Source organism: Filicampus tigris, chromosome 12 (assembly GCF_054856515.1).
Source record: "Filicampus tigris isolate MCC_2025a chromosome 12, RoL_Ftig_1.0, whole genome shotgun sequence".
NCBI classification, from domain to species: Eukaryota; Metazoa; Chordata; class Actinopteri; order Syngnathiformes; family Syngnathidae; genus Filicampus; species Filicampus tigris.
The window spans coordinates 17,384,612-17,403,170 of NC_141228.1; the positions used below are offsets into that span (position 1 = coordinate 17,384,612).

General features: G+C 42.2%; 1 protein-coding gene across 2 annotated transcripts in view; it reads right to left on the bottom strand.

The window, feature by feature from the left end:
* The window catches only part of lnx1 (ligand of numb-protein X 1), a 45,463-nt gene extending 27,828 nt beyond the window's left edge, over positions 1-17,635 (bottom strand). Inside the window, exons 1-5 of one of the 2 annotated variants that reach the window (XM_086047567.1) lie at positions 17,511-17,635; positions 16,818-17,014; positions 11,449-11,634; positions 7,313-7,673; positions 6,756-7,190 (exon numbers count right to left, since the gene is read on the bottom strand). In XM_086047567.1, coding sequence (XP_085903693.1) covers positions 6,756-7,190; positions 7,313-7,599 — 722 coding nt within the window. In that variant the 5' untranslated portion in view covers positions 7,600-7,673; positions 11,449-11,634; positions 16,818-17,014; positions 17,511-17,635. The remainder of the gene's footprint in view (positions 1-6,755; positions 7,191-7,312; positions 7,674-11,448; positions 11,635-16,817; positions 17,015-17,510) is intronic. The other variant, XM_086047568.1, reaches the window with a different exon arrangement.
* Positions 17,636-18,559: the final 924 nt, after the last annotated feature.

Consider the following 18,559-nt stretch of genomic DNA (forward strand, 5'->3'; position numbering starts at 1 on the left):
TGTGTTGCAGCAGACCCTGGTATACATGGAGCATATCCCAGCTGACTACGGGTGAGAATCTGCGTACACCTTGGACTGGTTGCCATACTCACATTCACACCTGTGGACAATATAGAGTCCTTCATGAAGCTAACATAATTTTTTTTTTGGGGGGGGGGGAATGTTTGAGGAACCCGGAGTAACCCACACAAGCACAGGGAGTCAAGATTCAAACGGCAAATCTCAAAAACTGCGAGACGGGTGTGCTGCCAGGCTTGTTTTCAAACGTCGCGAATCCAATTTCTTGATGAACTATGAAACAAAGCGACAGAGTAAGCCAAACGCAAATTTTCAACACCCCATGCGCATTCACGAGCTAATCTGCGCTGTTTGTTTTAAAAAAGCGCATCGTTAAGGGTGGCTCGTTGGCAGTTTTAGTGGTTGTCACTGCCAAAAAGCTGCAGCATTCAAACAGTCCTGGAGAGCACGACGCGCTACCTGCAGACTCAAGCGCATCTAACGGTATGTGATCACCCCCCCACACCCCCCCCGACGCTTCTAGTCGTCTTACTGTATCGACGGGAGGATGTTTGAGGGGGAAACGCGTTGTTTCCACACAATCGTGGACGAGTGGAGTGGAATGGGAAGAATGGGCAGGTCGGGGAGGGTGTTGTTGATGTTATGGTTTGACGGCGTGAGGGGTTTGTACTCACAGCTCGGAATAGAGGATGTGCAGGTTGCCCAAATTGTCAGTGTAGTTGGCCGGGCTGAGCCAGGGCAGAACCAGCAGCAACAGAGCCTTCATGGTCGCCTCCTTCCCTTCCCTTCCCTGCTCTGCTGGCTCCTCGCCGCGCTCTTCTGGCTCCCTCTTCGTCTTCTCCTACTACTCCCCACCCCCCGCGCGAACCACCCTCCTGCCCCCCCCACCTCGTCTTCCTCGTCCACCTCCACCACTTTACACCAGAGCCCCGCCGCACTAACCCCCCGGCGCCAACCCTTCTTTCCTTATCTCGCCAGAACGAATCCTTTCCGTCCCGCAGAGCCGGACAGGTCGCTCCTCTGCCTCAGGACGTCGGAGGAAGGAGATGAAGAAGAAGAAGAAAAAGATGGAAAAGAAGGAGAAGGTCCCGCTGTGGTACACGAGGAAGAGGACAAAGTGCAGGAAGAAGAAGAATTAGGAAGGTGGCACATTTGGACTACAATCGGAGATGTGCAGACCCCCCCCCGAACCCCCCCCCTTTTAATCTGCTCTGGGCAGCGGCCAGTTGTAAGAGGATTTGTGCTCGTATGTGTGTGTGTTTGTCTCCATCCCTGTGTGTGTGTGTGTTAGAGACAAGAGCGCAGGCTGTGACTTATACTGCAGCAGAAACCAATGAGGAGGAGGGAGGGTGGTGGTGAGATGGAACGGACCAAATTGAGACAGGAGGGGGATTGGGGGGGGGAAGGTGGGCTACCTGCTTCCATGCTGTCATTGGCTCTTCCCTCACACACGTACACTCACGTAAAGTCCGACGCACACACGTGTACAAACTCTGCATTGGCTTCCGAACGGGAAGAGAGAGAGCAAGAGGACGGGGATGAGGAAATCACCCCCCCACACACACACCCCCCCCTCAATCCTCTTCATCGATGGGCCGCTCGCTGCGCAGCAGATTGGTGTGACGGCTGGAATGAACCTGCCTACTGGATATAGTAGATGTGCGAAGAGTCTACAGGAGCAAAACACAACAGGGAATTCAATGTGCAAAGTAGGGATGGGAGCTACTCTTCGCAGCACAGTGCCACCTTGACTGAGTTCCGTGACTGAAGTGAAGTGAAATGTCAACGAGCCAGTCCAGCTCCCGCAAAAACATAACCATTGTTATCGCGCGTTTTAAGAAAAATGGTGCGGTGGAAGGATCCAGTCCACTCAAAATGGCCTTTTTGTAGAATAGTTCTAAAAGTATGTTAGTTCCAGAATTTGGCGCTGTATTTACTTGGTGCCGTGGCGCAATCAACAGACAGAAACGAGTACGCGTATTCAACAGGCAGGATTCTTAGCAAGAATGTTCTCGCCTACGTACTTAAGAAGACCTTCCTTGGCGAGTTTACGAGATTGTACTCTGCTTTCTTCATATTGAGAAACGGTCATACACGACAGACCACATCCAGCTAACAGCCTACGCCTATGTGGCGGCCATGTTGGGGAAAGCATAGAAAGCATAGAAAGCGTTAGCTTAGCAGTCAGTCCGTTAGTTAGTTGGTCACAAGTCCGTTAGTACGTCAGTCGGTCCCCCTAAAAAAAACGTCTGAAAATGGGCGTCCGCCAGTGACGGACTAATGGTCATTTTTGTACTGTGTTGGGTGTTTTATGAAAAAAGGTGCTTCAATTTAACGGACAATCGGCTTTAACGGGCGACCCCTCTCCACTGCTAGTCCATTCAGTTGACATTCCGTAGTATTTTACTGTACACAAATGTAACAAAACCAGTGTTGTTTTCATCAACAATGACAATGACGAAAGGATGTAGCTGATGTCCCTTTTTAATTTCACGACGATAACAGAATGTTAACAAGCTAAACATAAGCTAAACATGGCTCTTTGGTGACTAAAACATGACTAGTCGTATGTGAGTTTTCATTAACGAGACGAGACTGGACAAAAACGTCTGTCAGATAGTCAACATACAAGTCCTCTTAAGATACCTCGTGAATAACGTTACTCTACAATTGGTTGTGAGGAATTTTATTGTAAGATTTCTGCATAATTCCGGGTGCAAATGGGCTGCTAACTAGCTAGCTTCAGACTGAATTCACACTGTGGGTTTGTTGTGCTAACGTGAATTCATTAGCTTTAGCGTGTGTTAGTTAGTGTAGAACATCACACACAGTGCGCTGTCACATTGTCTCACGTTTGAGTGACTGTCTGAACGATGGAGGGACATTTTGGCCCTGTTGCTGTTCCCCAGTACAGATACATTATAATGTAAAGTTTAAGTACAGTGCCAGTCATGCCGTTGAAATGCCATGAAAATGTATTTTTTGTTTTACTAGTCTGACGGTTATGTCCATACTATTTTCTTAACATGGTAGTATTTTGTTGAAGTTGAAACACGTGACTATGCCCATTTGCCTGTTTGCCATTTTCAATTTACTTAAACTAGACTTTGGCCCAATGTGACTCACAGCGTTGTTACTTTTGCTTTAATGAACCGACTGTGGACAGCCTTGGATAATGAATCGTGAATAGAACAGACAGGCAGTAAAGATCTGATTGATGCAAGATCAGGGGATGTCAAGATCTAGTTGTTTCCGGTGCTAAAATAGTCCAATAACAATCATTTTTAATTGCTAAACTTAAAACAATTGATTTTGACAGCTAACACACGTGCTGATTTTTTTTTTTTTTTTTTTTTTATGAGCTGAAATATCGCACATGGTCTATCTCATGCTGCTTTCAGCGGGGCATAAATAAACTAGGCTGCATGGACGTGCTTTGGTTACAGGCTCAATGTGTCGCTGTGGCGTACATTACATTTTGCTGTCCTATTTGAATAGTCCGCAGGGTATGCGGGGGAATGGAAATTGCGACGGGACGCAGTTTGCGTGTGCAAAGCGGCGTGGCCCCTCGAGGAGTCGTTTAATAGGTTTCTACATTAACGCTCCAAAACGTTCGCGTCTCAAATTTCCTTGTTAATTTCCCACCCACGGCACACAATTATTACTTGACTGTAATAATCACCCTGCCGTGTTGCTATATTACTATCACTTTGACTAAAAAGATGGCAATTGAAGCTATTCTATATACATAATGTATGAGTCGAATAATCACAGTTATGGAACATACCATTTGGAATCTTATGTTAGCAACATGAGAGGATCAACATATTAGAAACAGCTGTTATGATGCAGTGTACTTCTACTAAGCCGCAATCGACAACCCCAAACAGCAATTCGAGCCGCAAGCAGCGATGGAGGGGCCCTTGCACCCCTTTTCTATGATGAGTCCTCAAAATGATGGAAATGACGATTTCCTGTATCATTTCCGACATGGGTTCATGACATTATTTCATGTGCGATGTCATAATAGACATGTCCACCAAATTTTGTGTTTATCATCAAAACTGGTGTCATGGTTTAATTTTTTCCAAACTTTTCAGGGGGTGTTACTGAGTGAATGTTTGTTTAGACCCCCTAAAAACTCGGACCGTTGCACGAATTGGCGGTGAGCCTAACTGAGTTGTGAATTTGAAAGCTACATATGTAGTATATGATATTTTCAGTCAAAAAAACCTAGCTAGGCCTCATGCAAAGATGGACGCCAGAGCTGAGGAACAAACTAGCTTAGCGCTAGCTAGGATGAGGCGAGTATAACAGATCGCGCAAGGATTTAAAATGGGACCAACGAGAAAAATATCCTGGATTCTGTCATTGGCCAGGATACGGCGCGGGATCGTGGACATTAAAGTTATTTTAAACTAAAAAGGAAAACCTTTCCGTGGCTTGATACAGTACGTCGCGCCAACGTAGGCTGGACTCCGATACGTTTGAACAAGATAAGTGAATATGGCTTTGTGAAGATATGATGAAGATAAAGCACAGTATAAGTGCACTCCATTTATCATTTAGCTTTGCAAAATTTGGATTTTTCTTTTATTGGACTGTGAAGGATCTTTCTGAAAAGCGCAAGATGCAAATTGATTCGAACGTCATTCGCTGACATTAACATGATTGACGAATGGAGACGAGCTCTACTAAAGCAGCCATTTACATGAACAGTCACGCTCACCAAAAACTGACCCGTTTACGAGCCCCCAAAAAGGCCACTGACTGACTTTGACCAAGCTTTTGCATTGGATCCAAACAGCACGAGTCCCTATTCAAGTGTCCTAGCGCTGTGTGCATTGGCACCGCAGAAAACCTGTTGTCAACTTGCAGATCCACGAGACTGAATTCCAAGCAAGTTCCGACATGAGTTCCGTTAACGCCAGTGGGGAGAACAGACATCTTGGATAGAAAACGTCCTCCATTTTGCATTTGATTGTGCCTTGAATATCTATTCATCAACACTCCGATACCAAGCATGATTCAACAAGCGTGAAAGCAGCAATACAACCAGATGGCGCGGCACGGCGGTCTCAGCCCATGACAACACTTGAACCGCTGCCAGATTGCTCCCTGACAGTGCTGCCAGACCCTCCCACTGTGGGAAGTGTGGTGGGGGGTGTCATACACAGGAGTGGGTTATAATTGCTTTCCGATTCCAAATTACTGTGAGAATGTGCCGTCCCCCCCCGGGAGAAGCAACACAAGGTGCAAAGCTTCATGGACATGCTGTACTGCAACAGTACATACTAAGAGTCCTTGTTACAGTCAAGTATAAATTAGATCTCACCATGTGGATGTAAGTACATGGGGTCCTCACATACAAGTAAACCAATAAGGACCATGATCTGTCATGTCTAGCAAACAAAAAAACAAAAAAAAAAACACGCTGGTAGTTGATTGATTATAGACTATGATGCATTTCGACTGACATAAATATTTGATTTACGTTGCCAACATCGCAACGGAAACCTCAAAATCTAAAGCCTTTTGGGGGAAAAAAACGGACACAAAAAGTCACTATGTCAAGCACTAAAATTCAGTACATTAAAAGCTGAGGATTTTTTTGCTTTCTGTAGGCTTTTTAAAGCAAGAGAACAAGGATATGACAAAAGAAGAAGAAGAAAAAGATGCTAGCATTGGCTGCTAGTGCTAACTGCTTGTTGGTCAGTAGCCAGCTGATTGCAACGCTCATTTGTCAAAGGTGGAGCTTTTACGCAGCCAATAGTGGTGCAGTGTAAATCACATATACGCCGTACAGGAAAACCTGACTAATAGTTACTAATAGAAAAACATGCTTCAAATGTCGCATGAATTTCGGTCATGCTCTTATCATATGTAATGTATCAGAAAATCTAGCAAGACCTAAGCTTAGCCCACCAGTTCAACGAACATCAGAGGATTAAACTGTTCGGTTTACTATAAGGGAACGACAATTGGACAAGACGAAAATCAACACGGCTAACATTTACCTGTTAGCGATAACCACCAGCTAGGTAGCCACGAACAGGCTAACAGCTACACACACCATTGTCTAAGTTTGAGCTTTTTATCTTATTACAACGACATTAATGTAGCGTCTAATTTTTTTTTCTTTTTTTAAGGAGACTTACTTTGCCTTTTTTCACGATTTACAGCAGTTTCGAGATGTTTTAACATAACATTCTTTTGTTAAAATACTTGAAGAATTAATTTCTGAATTTAATCTTTTCTAAAACGAAATATAGAGCCTGTTTTGAGGGGGTGGTCTCTTGTGCAAATGGAGAAAACACAACAACAATCTCAAACACAAACAGAAAAAAGATGTGTGTGTTTTTTTTGTTTTTTTTTTTGAATGAGACTCTGTGGCTACGCTGCCCGTGTGTGATAATCTTGCTGGGATGCACTAATCATCTCAGAAGCCTTCAGGCTAGCCGAGTGCTAATGAGCGTTAATGAAAACACGGCGCGACCGAAAGGAAACCAAAACACAGTGCTCTTAATGTTGGATAAACATGGGGGCTGTGTTAGTTTGGATGAAAGCTTTCCCTTTTGGGCACAGAAGCCGGAGTTTGACAATTTGCAATAAAGTGGTTAGTCAGTTAAATACGGGGTGAATAGGATCTAGTATTCTGAAAAGGCAGTACATTTTTTTGTATGCGTTTGTTGCCCTTGGAGTTTTCTCCAAAGGCCTTGCCATATCTCCCTCCTTACCTGCTTTTGATGTGGTCCTCCAGGTCACCTCGGGCCAAGACTTCAGTGCAGTGATCCTTGAAGGGGCAAACCACAGTCAGCTTGTCCAGCAGCTTGTGCACCAGCAGGCTTGGCTTCCTGCAGCTCTGCAACATGAGGGGCGTGCGGCACACTGGGCAGAAGTCGCTCTCCAACAGGAAACTGGTGAGGCACTCCTGACAGTAGGTGTGGCCGCAAGGTGTGTCCAGCGGTCGAATGAGCGGCTGCAGGCAGATGTGGCACATCAGGTCGTTGTCCACCTCTTCTTTGTAAAGATACTCGTGGTTCTCCTCTAGCTGGTGGCCGTGGCCGCATGAGACGCACAGGTCTGGTCGCGGTGACCGACGACCCGAATCCGATGGGGAAACGGGAGGCGGTGGGGCGTCGTCCATCGCCACAGCAGGTTCCGGCTGCCCACTGGAAATGTTTTGGACGAAGAATGAGCCAGATTCAGAACTTGCCAGCTTCCCATCTTTGCTGTTTGGCAGAGGCGGCAATAGCGCTGAAACTCACTACCACTGGTGTTTGAAGTATCCTACCTGTTGTTTATAGGTTCCTCCGGGCTAACAAGGGCTTGGACTTCAGTGGCAGGGCAAGTCAGAGCCAGCTCCTCCAGCATCCGGTGCACCATCGGGCCGGGTTCCTTGCAGTTCTGCAGCTTGAGGGGCTCGCGGCACACCGGGCAAAGGTTGCTCTCTAAAAGGCAGCTGGCAAGACACGCCTGGCAAAAGGCGTGTCCGCAGGACATGTCCAATGGTTGGACGAGTGGCTGCAGGCAGATGTGGCAGACGGGGTCGCTGAAAGGTGGCGCAGAGGCCTCCGCCATTGTGAGTTGAGGATGCAGTTCTGGTTAGATCCGATCAGGTGGACACAAGCGGGACACATCGGAGGGGAACTTAGCTAGGGAAAGAAATTGCACGAAATATCAGTGAGCAAATACACACGTGTATTTTCTATATCACAAAGTTCTTCCCGCATCCCGGAAAACAAACTCGGGTGTGGTTCGATTCACTTCAGCTCAAGTGAGAGGACCTCAGAAAGCGCAGTTGGCTTTGGTGAGGTGTCAACACTACCATCTGAACCCTGGTGCGCAAACAACAAGCGGACTCAGACCACTGACTAATGACTGATTAGTTTGGTCGAATGCAAAAAAATCCTCCAAACACTGATACACATCAAACAAGAGATCCGCAGAGACAACCTCTCTATGTGTTGCTTGCAAGCATACTCCGGTGCGGCCGGCGCACTTCATCATAAGTGTGAATGCTCCACGGACCAAAGACCAGTGTTGCTCTGATTGTGCAGTTTGTTCGGTTAGGTGCAAAACACTCCCGTGAACACCTTTTCAAGCAATTTCCAGTCTGGTTCAGTTCACCTCGGGTCAAGCGTGAACACCATAACCCGATATAAGAGAACAGATAATAATGGATTTAAAGCCCGAAACTTCTCCCTGTAGGGCGCAGCGTTCTGCTTAGCACTTCTGCACCGATAATCTGTTGAGCTGCACGTATGCAGCCAACATGCCAATTCTCTCTGTTGTATTGCTACTCAGGTTTACGTCATACAGAAAGCGGGCCACGAACAGATGGGCTCACTCACACAAACGTCACCTTTGGCAATGGGTGTCTCAGTGGGGCTCAAACAACAGGATGCCACTTGATTTTTTTAGGACACATCATTGGATCTTGGCTGCGACATCACGTTGTCAACGCGACACATATTGCGTTGCCTTCCTTTGGTCGATAGAATGTTGTAAGATCCGCTTAAGAATTGTCAAATTACAGCCCGATCAGATGATACATGAAAGGCTAAATGGGATTTTCCGCGTTTGAATGAAATTGCTGCCAAATGTGCAAACGGGATCCCATCCAGATTGAACCTAAAAAGCTTTAAGCCCGTGTACACAGTACAAGATATTATTAGTTAAATCATCATTATGGAATTGAATGGCCTATAATAATACGATAATCAAAATCAACAAGACTCTAAAATTATATATATATATATATATGTATAAATAAATTATATTTTGGAATAAAATGCGCATTATGTTTAATTTTTAGCCAACAGGTTCTAATAATTATATTCAATTCAGATTAGATTTATATTGGGATATTTTTAATCAAAATATCATAATGGAATGGACTGGCATGCTAGATAATAGCATACACATTGAATGAAACTGTTAATTAAATTATATTTAATATGATTTACTTCATAATAGCTTCAGGAGTGAATACGTGATTTTTACATGCTGAAGTTTCCTTGTTTGTCAACAATTATTCGGGGGGTTAAATCGTCATCGTGGAAAAGACTGAACGCATGGATTAAATCAAATAATAAAAATGGAAAAATAAAATAAAATACATGGAGGACAAAAAAAATAAAGTAATGAACATGGAAGAAGTACAATGACATTTCATAAATGGAACAATAAAATAAAATTGGAAAATCTTTTTTTAATGTTATTAAAAAAATGGATCATTCTTTGAATACTTCCCTAAAATACAATAAAATAAATAAAAGAAATGTAATAATCGGTTGTGGGAATCTGTACATCTACATAGGTTAACTCAGTCCCCTCTACTCTCATCTCTGCCCAGTCCAGTAATTGGAATAGACAAAAGTGACTGCTTAATGGCATACAAGCTGCATCTGGAATGAGGATAATGCAATAAAAGCCTTTTCCAATGCATACAAATGTGCGTAGAGTCATGCACATGGCACACACACACACACACACACACACACACACACACACACACACACACACACACACACACACACACACACACACACGCCTTTACAGAGCGCACACACCCACTTGGGGTGGGGTGGGTGTACACCGGCATGATCCGATAAGGCGGTTGTTCAACTTGCACCCGAACTCTGACGTTTAATCAATAACTCACCCTGCAATCGACTACAAAAGACTGCAAAGTAATCACTCCTTGCCTTGTTATTTATGATAACAAAACAAGGGAAAGGCACTTGGCACGACGGGCTCATGTTTCAGTTTGTTTAAGAGCATATATGTTGATGATTTGCAGTTGATTTGCCTTCTTTTATTGTGTTTTGCCTTTTCACCAAGTATAACATGCAAAATATCGACAGCAATAAGATACAAAAATTATGCAAATGTGGAAATGTAAAAAGTTGAAATGGGGTACAGTTTGTCTCGATTACCGTTGTATTGGCATATTTAAATTTCATTTTTTTCTGCTAACTGGCAGTGCATTTGACGGATGAGTGAGCAGCTCTGATTAGACATGAAAGTAAACATTTACTCTGAGTAACAAATTAACATCAGGCATGTCAAAACACAATCAAGTCACTTTTTTGTTCAGGCATGTCGCTGAATCAGAAAATTCCAGGAAGGCATTTTTTTTTTTCATTCACAGTCACTTAGTTGGAATCAACTACACAAAGTATTAGACAAAAAAACAAAACAAAAAAAACACACACATCTAGCTCTGTTCTTCCTAAATTCAAATTGACACACTTTTAGTGTAGATTCTCACGCTATGAGAGACTACTTGCTGGTTGAAAGCTAGGCAACGAGCTAAGGAGACATTCAAAAAGATAGCTACAGTAGATATAAAAATCGAAATAACTAGTTACCTAGATAGCTAGCGAACTAGCGGGATAACTAGATAGCTAGATAGATGGCTAATCGGGTAGGTAATTAGTTAGCTACATAGCTAGTTCCATCTGTACTGCCTGACAGTGTGGGTGCACCGTGTCCCGAGTTGGAGCGGCTAGATCTCGCCCGGGCACTCCTTTTTTGTGGTACACTAAATAACCAAACGGCACAGTTGAACAACACTCTGAATTTCAGAATTTTGTTTCGAACAGGGACATTTTCTTAGCTGTATCTTTTTTTAGCACGTCGGCTGCTAACATGTGAGTTAGCAAAACATGTTGTTGGGCTATAACACAATTTGGCAGTGCCTTGCTACCTACATTTTCTGTAATGTAAATCATTTGGACATTTAGGGGCCTGTTTTTGTGCAATTCCCACGCATTGTGCAGTCTAACTGTGCCCATGGGTGGGGTTTTCTTTCTTTTGATATTTCTGTAGACATAGGCACAGCTAGAAAGGGGCGTTAGCGCCATTGTGCGATTGAACACAGCCAGCAACTTTCCCAGCCAATGGAAGAGGCTCACCTCGTGCCCTTTAAATTCACCACAGGAGTGGCGGACCATGCAGGAGATCGGCAAAGTACATTTCAAATTCCCAAACACGGTAAACTGGACTTGCCCCAGCACGAAAATGAAGACGCACCAGATTTTACGGCAAGCGCACGTGCACATGCCTACAAAAATAGAGTAGACAATAGAGTATAATAAGTTGAATGAAAAGATGTCTTACGAGGATTTCAAAGCAATCGCAGCCTGTCTATTCAGGTACAGAATGTAAATGTGTGACGTTGAATAAGTAGGGTGAAGCACGAGTTGAAGAGAACAGCTGCATGCATAAAGTGCCTATAACATCCAAACGGAACAGTGAAATCACAACATTGTGTACCAAACATGCACTGAAACACAATCCAAACACGCTTTAACCAAACCAGAACCAGACACCATTTAGAACAACTTAAATCCACTTGTTTTGATTAGAAACACTGGGTTTTTGTTCTTGTTTTTGAATAGGGGGAAAAAAAAGTATACTTACATGACTCCATGAACAATGCAGTTCACCTGGGCAGGTAGAATGTTGTAACATTAAACCGCAGAAGAAAGGGGCGGAATTCAGGACTTTGTCCCCGTCTGACTGGGTCGATCGGGAAATTTTACCCCAGCAGCGCTGCTCTTTGGGGGAATTCTCCAACCCGCAGTGACTTCACGGGCAACAGCTCACCTGCGACAGGACAAGGTGAGTATGAAGCAGGAAGTGGCAGCGCAGACAAGGGTGGGGCCACAGATACTGTAAAAAAGAGACAAACTTGACAAACCTGATCACCCAGCAGGGGACAGATAAGAAAACAAAATAAACAGATTTGAGCGTTTTGGTTAGACAGCACCAAGAGAACATACAAGGTAACTTGAGGCATCTTGGAAAACAAGAAAACACAGATTTTGTGAATATATAAGAGTTGTAGTGATATGGAAACAACATTTTTTGATTTAAAGAAAAAGCAGTTTTTCAATTAAAAAAAATAAGAGTAAAACATTTTGGATTAATAAAAAAAAAAGCCTTCATCTTATAAGAAATAAAGTTCTATAATTCAAGGATAATCCATTTTTTATATTTATTTTGAGGAAAAATAATTCTTTCGAGAAAAAGTCCTACTTTGTGAAAAAATGTTTAATTTTTGAGGGGGAAAAAGTTCTTATTTTGAAAAAAGTTGTACTGTATTTTCAAGTTGGTTATAATTCAAGAGAACAAGTTTTCTTTTCTTGAGTCTTATAAGTCAAAATTATGAATGGTGTTCAAATATTTAGTGCTTCAAAGGGATTATAACTACCCGCACCCTGCTACTATTCGTTAGCCTGCATACTGTATGCTGTTTTAAACTGTTTGTTAGCATGAAGCTAAACAGACTTAGCGAAAGCAAACCCGCATGTCCAAGCAAAAAATCGTCCTAAGTCAGGTTACTTGTATCACACAGGACCGTCTTTAAAAAAACAAAACAATAATAATAATGACATTACTTCTTACAACATTATATCTTTATTCTCATCAGATAAATGTTTTTTCTTTTCAGTGTGATGCTAATGTTTCATTTTAAAGATGAAACACAATTGTCACCAATGACATCTCGCATGCATTAATGTGCATCAGTTGTTATCTTTTGATACTCGCCGCTTATGGTCCAGCCAGGTTTTGCAAGGCTGACAACTAATCCTATTTTAAGATGTACTTTCCCCCTCTGATTGTTACACCCTCGAAACACATAACAAGCACTTAGGTCTGAGTCAGACATTGACGCAAACACAGCTGAATCATGGCTGCTACGGCGTGGGGTGTTGTGGCAGTATTTATGCAGCGCTAAAGAAAAAAAAAAAGAAAAAAAAACACAAAATGTAACCAAAGAGAACATAAAATGAATCTACCGGTAATTAAAATAATATAAAACAAATAATTTGTTTATGTTTTCTTCAGTTTCAATTTCCTTAGCTAAGCCGTATGTCAATGGATCTTTTTGCTCCGTGTTCTTAATACAGAAAAATAGCATTGTGTTATAAAATGAGAACATTTTTTTTTTTTAAATGTAATTAATCTAAGTAATGTATTATTTGTGTATTGGATGAGTGCCTTTAAGGGGCGTTGCAGAGTGAGTGACGTCAGGTGTTGGAGTCGGGTTGGCCGGTTAGTCTGCATGTGAGTGCCTAGGCGTGAGTTGTGGCTTACAGCAGCACCTTACGAATGTTCTCAATTTGTATTTCAATGTTTGCCCCTTCAATAAACTGGCTGAAAATGCAAAGGAATTAAAGTACTTTAATGCAGCTCTTTTTTTGGTCACTTAATTACAGCAAGGACCAAATGATGGCTCAAAAAATTCACAAGTTGGGGCACTTGTAAGTCAAGGTACCATCGTACTGTGAAATGTATCATGTTAGCATATTAGTTAGCACACCTCATAGCGTGTAGCAACTTATCATCCTCACAGCTCTTGCAACAAAATCTTTTTATTTAAAAAACATATTTTAGATGTAATTTGAATTAATTTGTTTGGTTTGGTTTGGATTTCAAATTTCCCAGATATTTTTCCATGTACAGTAAATCCACTTCCATCACAGGTTCTGGGTTTGTGGTCCCATTATATTGCAGATTTTTTTTGTGTGTTTATCGCTCGATTTCAGGGGTGGGCCACATACTGTGTCCGTGCCAAAACTATGAATGGTTCCGTTATTAATTTGCTGATTTTCAGTATTCGCAGTCTGCCACATATTTTTTTCATATTTCAAATGACATTTTTGTCATACATCTGGTTAGGAAGTGTGTGGTCCTATCTAGCCACCTCCATCGTTTAAGTTGCCCAACCCTCTTCTATTTTGTTCTGCCTCCTGTTTCTTTCGGGTGTAATTCCACTGCCGACCACTAGACTTGACCGAGTGTAAATTTGAAAGAAGACGAACGAAAACAGGAAGCACTTCACCTCGACCTTGATTCTCATGCTTTTCAATCCTGCTTTTTACGCTTACAGAAGTGACGGCTGTAGGCTCATTTGATCACATACATTTTTGGGTATGGTTAGTGATGTACAGTATATTGTGAGATAAGTTTGTTAGTTTGAGGAAAAAATATTTGGATACTAAAAACACAGTGGGATTGGTAGACTGTTACACTGTTTGTACAATATATTTGCTACTGTTATTTGTTATTCAGTGCTCTTGCTCTCCCTCAATATGTTTAAATGTGTTTTGTATTATTTTAAAAGTGTGTTTCAAGACATTAAAAAATGAAGTGCCATTAATGCTATTAAAAAAACACGCCTAGGGAGTATTTAAATAAAGTATTTTTATATTGTGGTTTCCACTTATTGTGATGTCGGCTTAGAATGTAACCCCCCGCCCCTGATGGAGGTCGAACTACTGTATAATTTGTTTCTGCTCATGTCTCCTAGCTGGACAAAAAGAAAAACCTAAAGCCATTCTATTTGTTGTTTGTCCATGCGATTGCAGATTATTTTCTTACAAGCCATTCGAGAGCTATATTGTGTCTACTTTATGTCAGTAAGCAATTTCTGCATAAAAATACACCGACAAAACAATAGGCGGGCACCCAAAGCTCGTAAAGATGCCAAATTGACGAATGTTTCACATCTGGAAATGGAGGAACGGCTCATTTGCGACCCCAACATTGTTACATTACTCATCTTTCCTTTGTTACGGGATTTATGCAGTGACACTGTCCTTTTTTTGCGTTCATTTCTTTGAGTTCCAGTAACGCGGGGCTCCTCTTATCAATCTGCGCTTGTTTGGATACAGCCGGTCACTTTTTAAAAATTTTTGTTTCATCATTTATTTTAGCAGCAAGGTCACATTGCGATAAAATCACACCTTTTGTCCAAGGAGGCTGGAAAGCAAACGATAAAAAGTTTCATAAACAGATACCAAGTAAGATAGTCAATCACTGTGAAGGGGGGGGGCGGGGCGATGAAAAAGATTTTTTTTAAAAAAGATGAGAAAAATGAAGATGTACTGGTAGAAAATATTCTATTTGTAAAAACAGTAAGTAATGTATGCAATGTGATGAAGACAAAAATACTTTTCACATAGAGTAGATATTTGCGTATCGTAACCAATCACGGGAAGACATGACTGATTGGGATTCGTAGTTTTAAACTGGACCAAGATGGGCAGAACTGAACTGTACTAAACCACTTGGCAGGGAATAAAAGTCGTAACTTTAATGCAAGCAAGATGTAATCCGAGAATTGGCCACTTTTATTTGTAAGAACAAGTCCTGCATTTGAAAAAAAAAAAAACAAGCCACATCTTGGAGTGACTGTTCTAAGCTTAAGAGGGGAAAATAATGTCATTTTTCATCAAAAAGACTTTCAAAAAAAGTTTTGGGGGTGAAAACACTTCATTTTATAAGGAATAATAACTTGCACTTCTCTCTCTCGACGGAAAACTGTCAAACATAAGATGAAAAACATTTTCAGAAAAAGCAAAACTTTTGTCATATATTGTGGGGTAAAATGTTATCTTTTGAGTAAAAAATGTGTTATTTTTCTGGGAATTTTTTTGGGGGGGGAACAAAAAGTCAGTCTTATGAGAACTAATGTAAAGGTATCTTGTCTCTGAAATATTTGTTTCCTCCTAATATTACACCTTAACGTGGAAGTCAACCCCCCAAAATTCTTTGCAATATGTTCTATGCGTCTTCACTAGTATAATCACGGCATTCAGATTAATATTACGTTAGTGGAATATGAGTTAAGCAGCAAAATCTACCTGTTTTTAGCCATCTCAGGGGGCGGCCATTTTGTCACTTTTGTCAACTGAAAATGACATTACAGTTGCTCTGGGGTCAGGCAATGACCAATCACGGCTCAGCTTCTGTAAACAGGTTCTGTTTGAGGTACGGTGGTCCCAAAGAGTCAAAAAGCCCGACTCCAGGGAATGCTACACGTCCAACAGAGGTCAATAAATGCTTTGCACAAATACGTAAGGGGCAAAATATCAAAGTCAAATTGTTTTTCATCATGCAAGTAGCATGTGCATTCTTGTTTGTGCTTAAGGTGATTTTCATGAAACCTATTTGCCTCTTATCGTCTTATTTGTATAAGAGTGATAAATTAAGCTAGTCAATTTCACTCCTGCATGGTGCTAATAGCTTTATTGAAGGATTCATCTGTCTAGTGTCTACTTTTGACCCAGGGAGGACTGTCAAAATTCCCGCACGAGGTGTTTGTGAACACCGTGACGCGTGGCTAGCGCCACTTATTTGGCAATTTGTCACCTGCCACGGCGAAGAAGAGGAAGGTATCTGTAGGACCTGTGGGACAGGCTAGACGTTAAGTATGATGTAGTGTCGGAAGCACGGAGATCGGCCGGTGGTGTGTCGAGATACTTTCTCAAGCATCAAACAGTGCTCGGGAGGTCCCGGCAGGCAGTTAACGACAGGCTGCAAATGAAGATGAATCCAGCTAATTTCTCGGGGTGTCACAAACACACCTTTTGATCATTCTGACTCACACCGTTACACGCACAGTGTTGAACGGATCGGGTATGAACGCAAGCCACAGAAAAAAGGGAGAATTTGACTCCATCCATTCAGTTTTTATAATTATTGGATAATTAACAAGGAACGCTGGTTGGGAAACATTGAGGTCGATAAAAGTGAATTACATTTGTTTTTAAGAGCTGTTTGTTGGTCTTTTGGGTGGCTAGTCAGCTAGCTAACAAGCTAGTTTTCCAGTGAGTTTGATTAGCGGTTTGAACTCCAAGTGGTGTTTGACTTGTGAGGCATACGCATCAAAACATGACTTTAATATCAGACCACAAGCGTTTGTCAATTTGTGACACTGATTATTTCTGTGCGTCTGTCGCCATGGTAACATACGACCAGCGCCTTCTATTGATGTTCACCTCGCTCTGGCGTGTTGCCGAGGCGACCCGTGATGATGCTCCTTTTGTGGTCATTGCCCTCAGTGGAACAGCAGCCTCTCGAAGATGGCCACCGGTGAATAACAACGCCGCCTTTGATGTGGAGCATTTACACAACGCCTCAGGGCTCACTTTCACAGCCTGGCATGGATCTGGAACAGGGCCACCTGGAACAAAGACTGCAGACGACATCACACGGCATCTGGTACTGAACTGATGCTTTGTCCTTGTTGAAAGGTTTACACATCCACAAACGCAAGGTTACCTAAAGCATTACACTTGTACATTTGTTGGTCTGTTGGCTGGGTGGCTAACTAGCCAGTTCAGTGACAAGTTAGATAATGTGTAAGATAACTCCATAGTTCGTTTTTTTACCCAACTAATTTGTACAAAATTTTGTGGAGTGAGTTAGTTAGTTGAAAAAAAAAAACCCTGATACTTCCTTATTTCATTCAATGAAATGTATTGGAGGCGCTATAGCTAGCTCCTATGAGCCTATGAAAACATTTTAGGGGAAGGGCTGGGAATGTTAACTATCTATTAAGGTAGTTCTTAGTTAGTTGAGGTGTGGGACAGTACGTAGTTGTATTACGCTAAAATATCTCAACCAATATCCAAACCTTTAGGTGTGGTTGGGGAATTAGCTAGTTAGTTTATTATAGTTGGATTGGGTACCGTATTAACAAACTTTGTAGACTCTGGCAAAATCGTTCCCCATCTCAGTGCACTCGGTTGCGTCACCAGCATCTGGGAAATGAGCACACAGCTGGAACAATCTCCCTGTAACCTGAGGACCAGATAATAAGACACCGACATAATCAGCAGTGTGGAACATAGAATGTGACGCAAATGGCGGTCTGGACACGGCTAATAAAAAGGCGAAGAGAGGTGATGAAGAAAAAGATGCTTCAGAGACAACGGGATTTGGTCATGGGGGTCAGGTAGGCATTGGAAATGGTGAGTTCGTTGGTTAGCTGGTTAGTTTGGTTGTTGCTTGGTTTGGTTGCTTCACTCATTTGTTCATTAGTCATTTGGTAGCAAAAGCTATTTAACCAAATCCTACTGAATTTGGGGGAATAGTGGGGATGTTAGTTACTTTCTTCCTTCCTCTGCTAATTGAATCATGCTAAAATTAATCAATTTTGTCCAAATGTTGTACATTGGTGGGAAGGTTAGTAAGATAGTAGCAAGGTAGTTTGTGCCTTCACTCATTCCTTCCTTAGTTCTTATCAATTTCGTTGAAATGATGTAGAAATTTAACATGGTAACAAGTAAGCCATGTATTTTTTGTTTTGCTCTTGCCGTGCATTTTTAGTCTAAAATAAATCTAAACTCTGATGGGCTCATTCTCTGTCTCACTCGGAAACCATCACTTCACTCGGTTGCGTCACCAGAGCAACACAGCTGGAACAATCTTCCTGTAACCTGAGGGCCACAGAAGACATTAACTCAATAAGCAGCACAGAGATTAGAATGAGAAGTGAATGGTGGTGCAAATGTGGCTAATTACAGGAAGCGAAAGGAACGTTAGAGCCGGTCAGGTGGGTCTTGTTCTCTCATCCTTCCCCCCTCCTTGACCTCCCCTCCGGCAGCTCCATGACGCTAGGCAAACGTGGCGGATGGAAATGGAAGAGGGGAGGAGGGGGCTCAGACATAAATAGACGCTGACCTGTCGTGAACACACTTAAAAAAAAAAAAAAAACACTAACTCGACTGTATTAACA